Genomic DNA, 17,901 nt, shown 5'->3' on the forward strand with positions numbered 1-17,901 from the left:
GCCGTTCTGCGTGCACCGCGCCCGCGCCGGGCCGCGGGGAGTGCTGGCCCGGCGGCCACGCAGCCCAACCCTGCAGTGTTCATCTTCGAGCACAAGGCGCAGCATATCTCGCGTTTCATCCACAACAGCCACGACCTCACCTACTTTGCCTACCTGATCAAGGCGCAACCCGATGACCCTGAGTCACAGATGGCCTGTCACGTTTTCCGCGCCACAGACCCTAACCAGGCAAGTCCCGGGCGCGGGGGTGGGCCTGGCTGTTGAGGGTGCTAGAGCAAGACTCAAGGGCAGGGACCCCACTTTAAGGACCGGCAGTGGTTGGGCTGCTGGCGCGCGCGCTCCACGTGGCGCGCTCGAGTGCTCCGCTTGCTAGTCTCCTGGGACTTGAGAGTGGGCGAGAAGGCGTTTGGTGGCTGGGCGTGCGGCCGGAGCAGACGGCTCACAGACTTAGGGAGAGGGAGGCGGCGGAGAGCAGTCCCGGGACCGAGGAAGAGCTGGGGCTTTAGGGGAAGACGCGGGGAGAAGCGCGTCTTGGGAGTTCTGCGGTGTCAGGGGTGTGGGGTGTGACTGCAAAGAGCTTGCCTGTCCTCCCCTGGTGTTTTTGTGTGTGCACGTGTGAGTGTGTTATTGGGAACGGAGGAGAGGGTTGGCTTCCTAGAGGCCCTTGTTCTCAGTCTCTTGGAGCTCTGCTCCTTAACCCGTTTGACCGGTCGAATCCTGATCACAGCAGCACCTGCAGGTATCCTGTCCCGGAGGCGATTTCCAAGCCGGGTTTAGGGAAAAGTAACTAGACCTTGTCAAATTGGTAGCAAAATACGAATCTGCATTTGAATGTTGTGTGGGAAGAAGACCTTATTTGCGTGTTGACACACTCTTTGGAAACAAAATTAATACATACTTGGGTGACTTAAAAACCCGTGTAATAGAAGAGGTTTCAAATGCCATTTACAAAAATGGTTTTCTTTTCCATTTTCACCCAATAGTTTACAAAATCTAAGTGTTCTATTACTAAACTTAACTTTGACTTCCTTCAAAACAGGTACAGTCCTTATCTAACAGCGACAGGAAAATTTTACCACAGTGATTATGCCTTTGAAAGCAGGCTTTAAAAAACGTGTAAAGAGTTTATTTTTTAAAAACAATATGAAAAGCCCAAAGTGCTGTTTTAAAAATGATTATTTAATGTTGATAAAGTACTTTAAGTTCTTTGGAAAAATAGAGGTGTCTAAATATAAATAAATAAAGTCTCAGGTTGGACCATGTGGTGTTCTTTTGCTAGCTGGGAAATTAATAATAGAAAGATGAGAAAAACATCCTATAAATAAGGTTTTAATTTTTGTCTTATTTCATAATTCTAGGGTCTGTAACTGAAAGACATTTTGTTTGACCAAATCTTTCACAAAAGGCCAGTAGCTGAATTGAAGAAAATAAAAGTTTATTGTATTTGTTTTCATTACTTTGCAAAATACTTAAACATATTAATAATCAGAATTCTTAGTGTGAAGACAGCAATTTTAATTTGTGATCACTGTTACATATATGGCAGATTGCCTTGGTATAGATTCTCTCAAAATCCTAACCATGATTAGTGAATTTTAGTTTATGTTCATTTGTTCAAAATTTATTTTTAGCTCTTATGTATGATAAAATTGGAAAGTTTCTGAAAGTTATCACCATCTTTATTTATTTAACATGTTTGGTTATGGCAGTAAGGAGGAATAAATTGCATTTTTCCAGGACTTAAAGAAATGTTTCATGACTCTTGGTAGTTTGTGTTAAGGCTTTTGTTGTTGCTGTTGTTTGCTTTTTTCCCAATTCTGGTACATGACACATTATTGCTAATTTCATTGTTGTCATGGTACCTTGGATTCTCAACAGTGACTGTTGAGCCCCTGGTGGACTCAGTGGTTGGCAGTTAAAAACATCCTTTTATTCTTCTTTATTATATATTTAAGTGTTAGAAGAAGAATGTATTATTACTTTATAAATACTGTGTTTAGGCCTATACTCTTTTAATCTAGTGGCAGCAGTTGAAAGCCATATGGCTTTCTTTTTTTTTTTTTTTTTTTTTTTTTTTTTAAAATATTTACTTATTTATTTATTTTAGTTTTAGGCGGACACAACATCTTTGTTTGTATGTGGTGCTGAGGATCGAACCCGGGCCGCACGCACGCCAGGCGAGCGCGCTACCACTTGAGCCACATCCCCAGCCCCCATATGGCTTTCTGATAAAAGAAAAAAACTAAAACAAGCCCCAACTTTCGTGTTCATTGTCATTTCCCAGATGAGTCCTTGATCTAAAGATATGGACTCTTATTTGCTCTGAAATAAGAGAATCCCTGGCAGAGGATCATTAATTTGAAGGGTCAGACATCATCTCCTTAGGGATTATCTCCAGCCATTAATCAGTGTTAAAAACTCAAATACTAGAGAAGAGGGCTGAGGTGGACTGTGAACGACTGGGTTGTGGGCATCCTTTCTCAGAGTGCTACCCAACTCCGACTGGAAGTTACAGATATGAATGCAAAGCTCAGTGTTGCCCGGACTTCCAGTTTCCCAAGATAAAGTGGAAATCCGAAATTTTCTGTTTGACTTCACATTTTAAAGTAATGGCAAATGTTTTAAACTTTTAAAAATCCTCTCTGGGCCAAACAATATACATTTGAGGGTTGGCTTCAAAGATTGGTGGGCTGCCACTTTGGACTTCTGGTATATTTGTTGAGTGCAGTCATCAACACTGTCTTGTTTCCTACATTTGCTTTTGGACATCTGAGTTCACTTCATATAGTTCTCATAGGAGGGAGAGTTGGGATCATTGTTTTTCAAGAATTTGTCTTAATACTCCCAGAAGTGGTGATTCTGCAGGGAGATGTTTTAAAGGGATGAATTCAACATATTTTTATCATCCAGGAGTGTGCTGCATATGGAGTAGTTTCTGGATGGTTCTGGGTACCCTTGCAATCAGAAGGAAGAAGACCGGCTGTTTGCTTTGTCCTGAATTCTACATTTAAAGTGCAGAATTATTTATTGGCCTTGGGATCATTGTTAAGGGAGTCCGCTGTTTTCTGCATTCACTGAACAAAGTATGAAGAGTAGCCTAGAGCAATGAGCCTGCCACTGTCTCTCATGCCTGTCCCTTTTCTACAGTGGACTCATCTGTAGGATGACCATAAAATTTTTTTATTTGGGGCAATTTTTTATTGTGAAAGGGGGCACCACTAATAATTATACAAGCAGAACAAATTATAAATCTTGACTGTTCAGGGCAAACTGGGACCTATATTCACCATAGGAAAATTGCAAAGTTTATGTTCATGCTGAGCCACTGAGTTGGAGGATTGTGGTTTCTAATAGAAAATGATAATGTTGGGCTGGGGTTGTGGCTCATTGGTAGAGAGCATTTGCCTAGTATGTGTGAGGCCCTGGGTTTGATCCTCAGCACCACATATAAATAAATAAAATAAAGGTATTGTGTCCATCTACAACTAAAAAAAAGTTTTAAAAAAGTGATAATGTGCAGAATATCTGCTGAAATCTCTTTTCTGACCTCGGAGTGCTGTGTCTGTAGCTTGGGTCTGGGGAGTTGCCATGGTGATGTACCCTCTGGCTCCATATCTCTCTGTTGGGCAGAGTCAACTTAGAGATGTGAGTCCAGAGCTGCACTCAACCAGAAGGGCCTAATGCAGTCTCTGCTTTCAGGTGCAAAGAGAGGCGGAGGTGGGGGCCAAGTACCTAACAAAAGGAATGGGTCCCACTTACTTAAGCCTGTGTAGTCTTATGGAGGAGAAATGTCAGGCTTAGCACTTTTCAACTTAACATGGAAATTTGAACTAGGAAAGGAACTAAATATGTATATTCTTCAAAGTCACTGGCATAATTTGTGTTGTAGACTTAGAACCCATTGGGGAAGCAAGAATACCTGATTCTTTCCTTAAGATCTAGCATAGTTCTCTAATGTTTTGCAACTACTTATCTCTGTCTACTTTCTGAAAGAGACTGTATAACATTACCTCAGTTTCTCTGTTAAAAAAGAGTTGTTTATGTTACGAATATTTTACAAAAAAAGCAGTTATTGTTTATGAGGATTAGAGATTAAAGGTATTAACATTTGCATGAGACTTTGACAGTGTGATTTTATTTCATAATTATGGAATGAATGGATATTTAAGACAAAAACATGGTAATTATAGTTTTAATTGGTTGTGTTTATGAATATATTTTTTGAAGTTTGCAAGGATGACTTTAAAGAGATTTTACAAATTATATGTCTACAATTAAAATAATGAATTTAATTTCAGTTCCTTCCAACTCTTAGTTCTCTGAATCTGCAGTTTTATTGTTCCTCTTAAAATATTTATTGTCTAGGCCTTATTTGTGTAACCAGATTTCAACATCATTTTGTCAGTATGTTTCAAAGAGGCCAACTCTTAATTCTTTATAGTTAATGGTTTCAGTGAATTTGGTAATATACTAATCAGAAAACTAGAGAAATAGAATCACAGAGTTTTTACCTCTTTCCCTCTTTCTGCCTTCCAACTGGTAGATCTATTTCTTTTGTTGTTTACTATTATCATTTTTTGTTCTTTTTTTCTCCCCAGTCTGAGGTCTTAATCTGCCTTGACTCCTTGGTAGAATCTTGATTGCAGTCTGGAATGGGGGCAGAGGTTAAAAACTTGTGTGGAGGGCCTCTCAGCTGCAAGGGAGCAGGCACCTTATGATGGGAGCCACATTCTGAAGATTAAGGCTGTTCAGTATCAGCTTGATTACCATAAACCAGAAGTTCTCAGTCTTGAATGGGTATGTAGATCAGCTGGAGGGGTTGTTAAAACAGTGTAACCTTCAATTTCTGAATATGTTTCTGGTGATGCTCAGATTACTGACCTGGGGACCAGGCCAGAACTATTGCCCTAAATTATTGTGTTCCTTTGGTTGGTCATATGACCATTTCTGTTCTCTTGGTAATTTTTACAGTCATTCTGAGACTAGAAAATTTAAGGTAAATGTAGGTAGGAATAAATATCTTACTACAGAAGATTTGAAAGAAATGTTGAATCTTTTGGTATAGCGGCATCTTCCCTAGACAGATATTATTTGCTGCTGCAGTCTGGCTGGGCACAAAATCACGAGCCACTCACAGCCTTGTAGATTCAAACAGCAATTCTTTATTCCCGAACTCACACCGGCACTCTACAGGCATGTTCTGGGGCAAAATCCACACTCTCCACCAGGCTCTGAATCCCAAAATCTCTCTGAATCCCGCGAGAACTCAACGGGAACTCAAGGAGCGGGCGGGCCGCCTGAGGTAGCAGGATACGCCCTATTCCCAGCAGGAATCACCTTAAACCTGGAACCGCCCTAAACCCCAACGCCCTAAATCCCAATCCGCCCTAAACCCTGATCCACCCTAAACCCGGATCCGCCCTGGTCCTTGAGCAAGGTCATCTTTCATGCAAAGTCACTGCAAATGCCCTGGGTCCAAAGGCAAGCCCATTTCCACAATGGAGAGTCCTTCCTCTAAGCAACATGGGGTAGGCTGACAAAGAAATTGCCATGCGTCATTCCTACTTGGCAGTGGCTCTCAGCAATTTGCCATCAGACCATGCATATATTGAATGAAAAAGTTGTTTTCCAGTGAAATGTTTTAAGTTCTGTAGATGGAATAAACCATTCATTTTTTGGGGAGGGATATATCCTAGTGTCAAATAATGATAGTCTTTGTAAAAATGAAAGTTTTCTTGGCACCCTGATAAACAGTACTAAGACATATTCTATTCAAATGCCTTTTTCTCAGTGTGGAATGAGTGAATTCATCATTTGGTAAGAAACTAATGATTTTGGTGAATTTTCTAGATTATCTGGTATGTTATTTGTGTCAAGACAAAAGATACAAGTCAGGAAAATATCAGCATGCTTGATGATCAGCAAGAAAGTTGGCAAAAATAAATAGATTTGACAGTTTCGTGAGTAAGATGATGGTCAGACCGAATAATTGTTGCAAACAATTCTATTTACTCCTGTTTTTAATTTCAAGGTCTTTGTTTTGTTAAAAATATCTAGATGGTTGTTTTTAAAGTTTCATTTCATTTGGGCTACATTGGCATATCTGAACCAAGCCAACAAGCAGTTATTTGCATGTACCCCATTATAAAATTAGGGACAGATTAATTATGATTTTATTTAATGTTATATTCAGAATTATTTGACTAGAAAAAGATTTTCTTGAAATGTAGTTGGCATCAAATATTAATACAGCTTAACAATTCATTGGATTTGTTACCAATCAACCCAAGGTTTTCTTGTTCAATTCCAGATAGAAATTACCAGAATAAAGATAAGCAGTACCAACCCATGGAGGTTTTATTGGGGCGTATGCTTGAGAACAAGGAAGAAAGCACCTGGGGTAGGGTTCCTGAGCTGGCTCACTGACAGGCACCACAGGGAGCCGGGCAGGGGGGGGAGCTCTTACAACCCTGTCACTGACTTGGGCAGGCGCACTTGGCTGTTGCACCGGACTTGGGATTCTTGCACATGTTCCATTATCTTTTGCTCCCAGCACCAAGTTTTGCACTTGAAACAATGATCTACCAATTGCGTAGAGTCCATCTGCCACTACCACTACCCTGGGTAGATCCTATAGTGGTCAGGGTCAGGCACTCTGCACATGCGGACTGGGGGTGTGGGAAAGTCTGTAGCAAGCTTTGGTGGGAGCTCCTGATCCTGGACATCTTTTGAATCTAGAAAGGTCTCTTGAAAACAGCTTACGTCATGGATGAGAGCCTGGTGGAAGGAGGTGCTGGGAAACAGGGTCTCCCTATTCTGTTTCAGGCGAGTTAACTAAGGATGTTACTTTAAGTCTACTTTATACTGTTGTTTATCTGATTAGCTCTTGAATCCATTTACTTAAAAGTGATCTTTTGTGAGCCCTTGCGAGGTAACAGTACTACTCTCACTGCTTTTCCTAATTATGGAATTTTAGCTTCCGAGTAACTGTGTAACGTATGTACCAATATTTCATTTTACAAATGAGAAAACTGAGGTATAGAAAGGTTACTTTCCTCAGGTCTAAAGACTTGTTATCATAGAAGCAAATTCCAATCAGGGCAGATTCTGGAGCTTGTCCTCTTACTTGTTCTCTTACATTGCATTCTCTAGAATGCAGTTGTTGAAAATTAGTTTTTAGTTGACAGTATTAGAAACTTTTATCACTTTTTCACACTCATTAAAAATCTGCACAATATGTAACAACAAATCCCATCATTTCATACAACTATAATGAACTGCAAAAATGTGGAAAAAATCTGTACAAATAGCTTATTAAATTTGTAAAATAGTGGTCAATTGGTGCTCAGATATAGTTAAGCCAGTATATACTGTTTCAAAAAAAGAAATTAAAAAAATTTAAGAGATTAGGGTTTGCTGTGTTGCTCAGACTGGTTTGAAGCTTGGGCTCAAGCAATCCTCCCACTTCAGCCTCCCAAGTATCTAAGACTATGGGTGTTCACCACCAAGCCCGGCTGTACTTCTGTTCTAAGGGGAAATAAAGAGTCTGTGTGAGTTGTTAGGTGTGTAATGCAGAATTCTGGTGTCCTTTTTATTTAGTGTCCTTGGGAATTGCAGGTTAATAAACCATGAGTCTATATGTAACCTTGATAAACTTTAGAATAGGAAATCATTATGATATCCATTTAGGAACAGGTACAACCCAGCATTTGAATATATTTGGTTGATTTATAAAGAATGATATATATATATATATATATATATATATATATATATATATATATATAAATTATCGCAAATTACAAACAATATTATTAAGCTACATTATAATATGCAAAATATATGAATACTATGAAATAAAAAGTTATAAAGTACAAAAGTCATGCATTTCACACTGATATCAAACACATAATAAAGCAGGGAACATTGGCACTGAGTCTACTATCTCAGTTGTTTGGGGTTGAAGAGAAAAGAACAGTGAAGCTATAAAATGTAGAGTTAGGTTAAGCCCAATGACCTAGTGAATTGCTGTATGAGTCTGTGAGTTCAAGTAGAGCAAAATTATTGAATACATACATAAATATAAAAAAACATATGATAGAATCCATTCTGTGCTGTAATTCTCTTGTTTTGAAAAATAACATCTTTTATAACACTGCTATAAATGTATAAATGTACTGGTTTCACATTTATGTTATTATTTTGTAAATTGGTTTTGAGGTTAAGAGTTGTTTAAAACCTAGAGCTATAAGCATAAAGAGTTTATATCTATATTTTTGCAAAATACTTAAATAAAAAATCAGCAAAATAATTGTTAACATTTTAATTTATCCTTAAAAAGATTCTAAACAACACATAAACTCTGTGTTTACATTTTCAGAGGTTGTTTAAAATGGTTTCGATACCTGTGATTGTGTGACAGAGGGACAAAATATGGGTTAAAATTTTTTGTTGGTTTAGTTTCAGTAAATCTTGAAATCAGTTTGTGTAGCCCCAGTAAAAGGATATGGGAGTTATTGTTTTTGAAGTTACTGATCTCTTCCAAGTTTCATTTCTTGCAAGATGTTGGGGTTTGAAAGAGGATCTCCAAGTAATGGAATCTTCCTTGCTAAAAATAGAAACCTAAATTTGCTGCTCTGATTCTTTTTATTTTAACCAGTTGAATAGTCATCACTTCTTGAATTACCACGTGAATTTCTAAAATTCTCAATGTTAAAAACGTGGAACCTGTTGCTCTCCATCTTATATGACTTGCGAGTTGTAATAAACTACTAATTATCAATGTCAGACTCTAGGTCAAACTTTCTGATTGAGCACATCTAGTAATTTTATTTATTTTTATTTTTGGTACTGGGAATTGAACCCAGGGGCACTTAACCACTGAGCCACATCCCCACCCCTTTTTTATATTTTATTTAGAGATGGGTTCTCACTAAGTAGCCTAGGGCCTCACTAAGTTGCTGTGGCTGGCTTTGAACTCTAAATCCTCCTGCCTCAGTCTCCTGAGCCACTGGGATTACAGGCGTTCACCACTGTGCCGGGCATCTAATAATCTTTTATATTTCAAATTGGATCTTCATATACATTTTCAAGAATGGAATGTCTAATCTGGACAAATACATTATGGTTTAGACCTTTTACAAATCAATAAGTGAATTGTTTCCAATTGGCTCCCAGCTTCTTCAATTCACCCCTTGCCTTGGTTTCACTCATTGAATTCCCATTGGCTGGGCAGAGAGAGTTTCTGAGTTTACCTAAATTAAACTGATAGCTTTCCTGCTTGGTTTTCCAGATAGTTTTTGTTCCTAGATTGTCAGTTGCTTGTTCTTTAGGATACCAGTTGGGATACCTCATTACCCTGTGTTCAACATTCCTGATGCTGCAGCTCAATTTGAAGACTACCCAGTGCCTTCAGCTTAACTCTTTAAATATTGTCTACTGCCTGCCTGATTAGATGTTGTTCTAGTCATGGAGTATCTGGTGTCTGGTCCTTACCCGTTCCTGTTATCTCCCTCCAAGACTGTTCCATCCGTGTACAGATTTTATTTTCATTCCCATGGAATTTTGCAGAGTCCTGCTGACATGAACAGAGTAGTGGTGGTGGGCATGACTCCTCTGTATTCATTAATAATTCTTTTTCCTAATTTGAAGCGGGTCCAGTAGGCAGATATCTCTATAGTTTCTAACCACAGTGTTAAAACATTCTGAAAAGGGTGGTGGTGTTTGTGGTCCGCCTTTTATTTTTTAACCTACAGCATAGATCCTAACCTTTCTAATGGGCAAATCACTCTGTTGAAATGATGTTAAATTTGTTTGTAATAAAGTATATTATTAGTTATAGCAATAAATTATCAACGGATAGCTTTATGCCATCAGAGGTCTGAAAGTTAATTGGCAAGCTTCCTATTGGAAGCTGGGTTGGAGAAATATATTTGAAATTGTATTGTCTATTTTAATAAGTGGAGTCTGAACATGACAAAATTAAATCTAAATATATGAGAAAGTGAAGTAGTTCTTTGGAATAAAGAATATATAAAAACAATCTTTGATTTCTCAAGTATTCTCACCTAAGCCCAATTTATAGTTCAGTAAAAATTGTTTCCTCTCTTTTGCTTGATACACCACAGTTATTCAGCATTCGATTTTATCTTTCGTACCCTAAACTTCTAGGAGCCGGGTGAATTATAACAATCATAGATGCATAAAATAATAACCAATTTCTTTATGTGTGTATATTTTCTGGACTGGAAATTCATAACATTAGCTTAGAAGGATTCATTAAAACACTGATTACTGGGTGCTCACCCCCATAGTCTTTGATTCAGTGGGTCCAGGATGTGCATGTCTAACAAGTGATATTGATGCTGCTTGTTTTGGTGAGTAGTGCCCTAGACCACAGATTGGCAAACTGTGGCCTTAATATTTCTAAGTACAGTTTGTTTGAGCACAGCTTATTTGCTTGTATACTGTCTGTGTTTTCAAGCTATAATGGCAGTGTTGAGCATTTGTACAAAGATTCCCCAAGTCTAAAATCTTTAGCCCTTTACAGAAAAAGTTTACTAAGCCCTGCTCTTAGTCTTGTGGAAAAAAATAAGGATTTTATTCCCATTTTATAGATGAGAGTAATAAGGCTCAAATAACCTTTCTAAAGACCTGAGCCAGTAAGTGACAGCTGTTGTTTTAGTCAGCTTTTTTCCTTCTGTGACTAAAGGACCTAATCAGAACAATTGTAGAGGAGGAAGAATTTATTTGAAGGATCACAGTTTCAGAGGGCTTAGTCCATAGAAGTCCGGCTGTAATCCTGCAGTGAGGCAGAACATCATGGGGGAAGAGTGCGGCAGAGGGAAGCAGCTCTCACATGGTGATCAGGAAGCAGAGAGAGATTTTACTATCCAAATACAAAATATGAACACCAAAGCCCATATGCCCCCAGTGAAACCACTTCCTCCAGCCACACCCACCTGCCTCTAGTTACCACTCAGTTAATCCCAGCAGGGATCAGTTCATTATAAGCCAATGATTTCTCCTCTGAACCTTTTTGCTTTGTCTCACATGTGAGCTTTCAGGGGACATCTCACATCCAAACCATAACAGATGTGATAGTTCACCCTCCATGTGTATTCTAAAGCCTACTTTGTAAATTTTTATTTATGACTCCTAAATTTATCACTATAGCTTAGCCCTCTCCTCTGAGCTCCAGCTTTTTTCTAAATGTTCACCTGCATCTGTAGTTGCTGATGCTGGTCATCTAGGAATTATAGTTGAGTCCTACATGTCACTTCTTAATTTCAGCCCCTGAGGAAAGTCATACTGCTTCTGCCTCAAACACTTGTTTTAACATGTCCACAGTAGCATGGCTGCTGCCATCCCTGGATCTAAACACTGTTATCTCTTGCTAGCACCGTTACACCACCTTTTAACTGTTGTCCTTGCCGTATTCCTACCATCCCATCAATTCCTTCTTCCATAGAGCAGCAGGAGTGGTCCTTTTAAAACACAAATCAAATCAGGCTCCTTTTGCACTTAGGATAATATGAAATTATGTATTGTGTGATCCCAGGTGATGGAGCACCTATTTTCATCCCGGCTCATCATTGACTAACACTCTCCAGCATGCTGCATCTTTCAGCCATATAAGTCTTCTCTCCTGTCCTAACAAGCTCTACTCTTAGATCACTTGAAAGCTTTTGCATGTGTATTTTCTATTTTTTCTTAGCCCCACCACCATTTCAGCTTTCATTTTAAGTTTCAATTGTCACTTCCTCAGAGTGGCTTCCAGTAACTATCTGAAGTAGGTATCCCATTTCTTCCTTAAAATTTTTCGTAACTAATTTTTTGGGGTACTGTTACCACCTCTGGAATGGAATGTAAGCGTCATACTGGGAGAGCTCTTGTCTGTTCCTGGTTGTACTCCCAGGACCTAGTTCTAAGGCAGGGGTTTATTCTAACCAGTTGACATTAAGGTAAGAAAGAATTGGACCTTGTCTTTAAGGAATTTAAGTCCACAGGCAGAAGTTAAAGTCTACTGGCAAGCAGTACATACATGTTCCCATATATGCTGCCTTTATCATTATCTTTTACAAGTATTGGTTGTACTCTGTTTGTTCAATATTATTTTTTTTCTAGGGAATGCTTTTAGAGACATACTGCTTATAATATTAAATGGGATATAAAGCAGACATTTTTAATAAGTAATTTATGTTATTTCTGAAAATATTTCATAGTGGTTTTGTATAAACCACTATGAAAAGGGCTTTTTTTTTTTTTTTTGTCCTTTCTACCTAATCAAAACACAGGAAGTTTACTAATGTTGCATGAGTATGGGTGTCTCCATGGCCTATGTGAATAGAGCATTTGGAGACTGGAAGATGTTCAGCCAAGGTGGTTTTGCAAATTCATTTTACTTCAGTTTGGGCTTTTCAGTGGAAACAGGATCTCATTTGGAAGGCAATAGTTACATAGTTCTTGAGAGTGACTACTGTAAATTTTACTGCCAAATCTAAAATCGACCCTTTTCTTTGGCCCCGATTTTTAAGTCCTATCCTAACAAATAGGCAAGGCAGGTCTTTTTAATTGTAAAGGGAGGGGGGAGGGGGAGATGCATCTGAGTGAGGACAGGTATGGTCCATGTCCACAGTGAACTGTTGACCAATGATAAAAGGTAGAGTTTGTATTTGGGACCTCTTTATTTGCTAAACCAGCATGCCCTTGCGGCAGAATTATCTCTGCCCTTGTATTTGTTTTATCTAACTCTTGTAATAAGAGCATTTGATAGGTCAGTAATGCTTTTCAGTGGCCTCTGGGCCATGAACCAAGCTACAAGTAAGGTGGTGTTATTCTTTTAGGTTGGGCTTCTACTCTAAAAAAAAAAAAAGCATACACACTAAGAAAGATGGTTTTATTCAAGTGAAACTAAAAAGTGGCAAAGTCACATGCCTTTATAAATACAGGCCTCCTTTGTATAAAGACAACTCCACCCCCTTTTAAAAGGGCATTTTCTCCTCCTTGGTAGTCTTTTTATTTCTGAGTAATACCCACCTCCATGTGTCCTCAGCATGGGAAACTTGCAAAGGGCCTGGGAACTCTTATGGTAATGGGTTCTGTACAGCTTTGCCCTTTACACCATTGATGAAGCTGTGCATGTCTCATAAATGTGCATCTCTGTTTTGTTGTTGTCCTTTATAATGATTAAAATGATCTCTAAAACCCTGTTTCTTATAAGTAAGCTTGGTCTGAAGACATAAGTGTCACTGCTGGTGCATTGTGCAAAACAGGAAATATAGTTGCTTATTAAGGTAGAGGGCAAACATGTAAATGGACAGTTTCATAACATTGGCTTATTCACTAAGGTTGTTTTCTTTTGCTCCTGGAGTGGAGGTTAAACTCACAAGTCATTTCTGTAGCAGGATAAACTGCAATGTACATACTGAATATGAGAGTTGATATTTGCTGGTATTGGATTTGAATCATGAAAACATTACCTTGTTTACTTAGGAACCAGTTTTTGTGCATGTGATTGTACCAATTAATAGCTTATTTGGAAATCTTGTTTGCTCTGAGTTTTCTTCTAAGAGTAGAATTAATCGATTCTGGATGTTGATAGTGGGAACTGATATAAGTGTGCCCTGTAATTTTTTCTAAGCTACCTACATTTTTCAGAAATCAATTTTTAAAAGCCATGCTGCCACCATGAAAGAAAGTTACAATAAATGCTTTTCAGATACTTAGAGCTGTATAATTCAAGTGAAGATTTGGAACTGATTACTTTATTAAAAAATATTGTTTTAAAAATGCTTGTACCTGATACTGGTCATACTGCTTAAAGTTTTGTCCTGAATGTGTGTGTGTGTGTGTGTGTGCGTGCACATGCACACACACATTTTTTTTTTTTTTGGTGGGTTTTTATCTTCAGTGAATAAAATATTCACTTATTTCGTGCAGATTGGGTACAGGAAACTCCCATCCTTAGTTCATATCATTCTGTGTTTTGATCATGTTCACAAAGATCTGTCTTAAACAGAGTGAATGACTCTAGCTTGAGTTTTCATTTGCTGTTTGGTGGCCTTGCAAAGGAGAAAAAAATCACTTGTTATTGACTGTACAGGTGTGACCATGTGAAACAGAGATAACAGACCTCCAATCATAGAAATCAGACTGGACTCAAGATGTGGAAGCTCTGGGCCACTCTCTCTCATAGTCAGTATGTAACATGAACATGAACAATCCATTGATGTAGGTTGTGATTTTCTTGTTTTTCCTTTGTTCAAGACCTCATTCATTCATTCTCTCATTCCCTCAACAGCCTCTTCATTTTTTTTCAGAGTGTTTCCTATATGCCTGATACTTTGTTGAACACTGAAATGGAAGTAAAACAAATGTGTTTGCTGCTTTGTGGATCTTATATTTTTATGATTGAGATAAAACTAAGTAAAAAGCTGAGTAATGTAGTAGCTGAGTGCTTGACCTAGTCTGACTCTAAGCCCCACCACTTGTGGTTTTGGGCAAGTCCCTGTAGCCTTAATTATTCTCATCTGTGATATAGGAATGGGGAAATGTGCCTACCTCAGGAGGTTGTAGTGAGGATTAAGGAAATTCGTTCCTGTAAACAGTGCCATATAGTAACATCTGTGAATGTTAGCTGTATATCCACAAATATTCAATTTCCACTTGTGATAAGGGCTATGAAGGAAAAGAATGTGGTGGTATGAGAAAACAAATAAAGGAAACTTACTCTAGGTTGTTTAATGTGTAGATTCTTCATTTCTCTTATCCTAATAAAATCTTAAATTTTTATTGAGTTTCCTGCTCCTGTCACTTATCCCTTATGCTACAGGAAAGTTGCTCTTATCCCCAGTTCCAAGACCCCTAGTGGATGCCTAAAATTGAAGATAGTCCTGAACCCTATGGATGCTAAGGTTTTTTCTATGCATATATATAAAATTCAATGCCTTTTCCATCTTAACTAAGTTCTTATGTGCTGTGGCTACAACTTTTATAGTTTGAGATGTGACAGGAAATCTAGCACAAATTTCTTTGTCTTTCCTGACAATTTCATGAATAGAAGATTCATTTTTACCATAGATCTTAGGAACTTCAATATATGATTTTTTTTCTTATTAAGTCAGTAATGTTCACCTTTTCACCTAAAGGAGATACTTTATTTATTTATTTTTTTCTTCACAAAACCCAATCACTAGCATTACTCCTCTTGCATTGTGGGACCATTATTAAGTAAAATGAGGTTTACTTGAGCATAAGCACTGCAATACTGCCATGGTTGACCTGGTAACTAAGATTGCTACTAAAGAATTAATGTGCAGGCAGCATATAGAGTGTGGATACACTGGATAAAGGGATAATTCAAGTCCCAGGTAGTTAGACTGGGAAAGTTGGAGATTTCATCACATTACTTAAAATGGTGTACAACTTAAAACATGAATTTTGTTTATTTCTGGAATTTTCCATATCATATTTAAGACCACAATTGACTGTGAGTAACTGAAACCAGTAACTGAAAGGAAAACTGGATACAGGGGGACTGCTGTACGGTTGGTTTAACCAGGAAGCCAGGTCCAAGCCAGTACGTAAGTTATGTACCAGAGATCCAATGGTTCCAGGAAATGCATCTCACTTTGTACCAGTGAAGATGAGGAAATTTGCCTGGGGCTTCTGAGAAAGTTTCCTTCCTGATTGTTGTGTATGAATTTAAAAACTGGAACTGTTAAAGTTGTCTCATTACTAGAGTAATGATGAAGTTACCATGCTGAGGGTTGCCATGCTAGAACTGGAAAAAAACTATCTGATAAAACTAACCTGATTACCACTGACTTGTATATTTTTTCAGTTTATATGAGCTGAGTTAGTTTTCTGTATTTATAGCCAAAAACAAAAAAAGGTTCAGAGGGAGTTTCTTGTGGAGATGACAATTAAGGATGAGTCCTAGATTTGCTGATGCTATTTGGGTGGATTGGGTACTATTTATAGTTATGAGAAAGGCTGGTTGGGGGAGTGGGGAAAAATAGGATTTAGGGGTAAAATCAAGGATTCTCCTTTCTAAAAGGAGAGGACTGGAAATTATTAGAGATGTGTAAACCTTTTCTGACTGTTGTGGTTTGGATCTGAGGTATCCCCCAAAAGCTCATTTGTAAACAGTTTGAATGAATTAATAGATGGTAACTGCAGGCAGAGAGGATGTAGCTGTAGGAAGTAGGTCACTTGAGGTGTGCCCTTGGGTATTATACTATCCCTGGCTCCTTGTTCTCAAGCTTTCTTTGCTTCCTGGCTGTCATGAATTGAACATTTTTCCTCTGCCCATAGCAATAGAGCATGGTAACCATGAACTGAACCTATGAAACCCTGAGCCAGGGTTTTTTACCTTTTAAATTATTATTACTTTTTACCTTTTAAGTTATTTTTGTCAGTTCTTTTGGTCACAGCAATGAAAAACTGACAAACCCATTGACCTAATATAACCAAAAGATATGCCATCTTTCATTAGTAATTGTGAGTATTAGAGAATTGACAAACTTTATACCAACACTAGGGCTAAAGAGACCAGAATCTTGGTAGGGAGTGTGAAGGATAACATTCTGGTATTTTTCAACTGGATTATATTTAAGCATCTCATGGAGATTAAAAAAAACTATCCATCCATCCATTCATCCATCCATTTTTGGGCCCCTCTGCAGATATGCACAATCAGAATCTCCAGAATTGACTCTGGGAATGTCTAAAATAAATAGGTAATATGTAAAACAGTGGATGTGTAACCGATGTGATGCTGCAATCTGTATACGGGGTAAAAATGGGAGTTCATAACCCACTTGAATCAAAGTGTGAAATATGATTTGTCAAGAACTATGTAATGTTTTGAACAACCAACAATAAAAATTAAAGAAAAAAATAAAATAAATAGGTAATTAGAATGGATTCAACCTATACTCAAACTTTTCCTAGATCTGAGGAGTTGTTAATCCAGTGCCCCTTCCTTACAGTGTATTTGATGGCAACTCTAGAAACAAATTCCAGTTAACCTAAGCTTAGGAAATAGTAAAAGCCATAGGATTTGTCATAGTACAGTCTTGTTAAAATGTTATGAATTACATCATTACACCTGTGGCCAAACTCTTCTGTATTTTTTTCTATAGTAATAATCAAACACAGTCTCTGACTGCAGGCCTTTAGGCAATAGTGTGAGTATATTAACAGTTACTGAATGATTGGATGTTTGCTTGATGGTTGGAACCATCTGGCACTTAATCAATAGTTAAGATGTCACTTTACATATCAATAGCTGGATAACTCCATGAGAAGTCAGGTGATAGGTAGCTTCTTTTTTTTTGTATTTACATGGATATTTATTAATTTTTTTACTTATATATGACAGCGGAATGCATTACAATTCATATTACACATATAGAGCACCATTTTTCATGACTCTAGTTGTATACATAGTATACTCACACCAGTTTGTGACTTTATACATGTACTTTGGATAATGATGTCCATCGCATTCCTGATAGGTAGCTTCTGTAGAAGGTTATCCTCTATGGTTGTTGGTTGAATGGACTTTACTACCCATGCTTTACCAAATCTAGATAATATCAATAAATGACATTGATCATCAGATGAAGAGAAGGGGTCTAGGAGGAAGAAACCAGTGCAGGACACAATAAAGCATGTCTAGGAGCGGTATTCTGAGCAGTAGGATCAGTGTTCTGGGCAGTGGGGAGCTGAGATGATCAGTGCTGTGGAGGAGTCAAAGAGGGTGCTGTCTCCAAGGCTGAGACAGGGCCCCAAATAATGAGATGATATGCAGGAAGAAATTACTCTAATTAATGTAATTAAGATTTTATTCATGGTCATTTGGGGCTGCATTGGCAGTCAGCCAGTTTGCCCAAG

At 38.1% G+C, this 17,901-nt stretch overlaps 1 protein-coding gene across 3 annotated transcripts in view; it reads left to right on the top strand.

Annotated features, from left to right (window-relative positions):
* Positions 1–7: 7 nt before the first annotated feature.
* Positions 8–17,901, top strand: part of Tbc1d4 (TBC1 domain family member 4) — a 194,326-nt gene continuing 176,432 nt past the window's right edge. For all 3 annotated transcript variants that reach the window (XM_048801300.1, XM_048801301.1, XM_015498733.2), the window contains exon 1: positions 8–228. In XM_048801300.1, coding sequence (XP_048657257.1) covers positions 190–228 — 39 coding nt within the window. In that variant the 5' untranslated portion in view covers positions 8–189. The remainder of the gene's footprint in view (positions 229–17,901) is intronic.

This window comes from Marmota marmota, unplaced genomic scaffold (assembly GCF_001458135.2).
Source record: "Marmota marmota marmota unplaced genomic scaffold, marMar, whole genome shotgun sequence".
Taxonomy (NCBI): domain Eukaryota; kingdom Metazoa; phylum Chordata; class Mammalia; order Rodentia; family Sciuridae; genus Marmota; species Marmota marmota.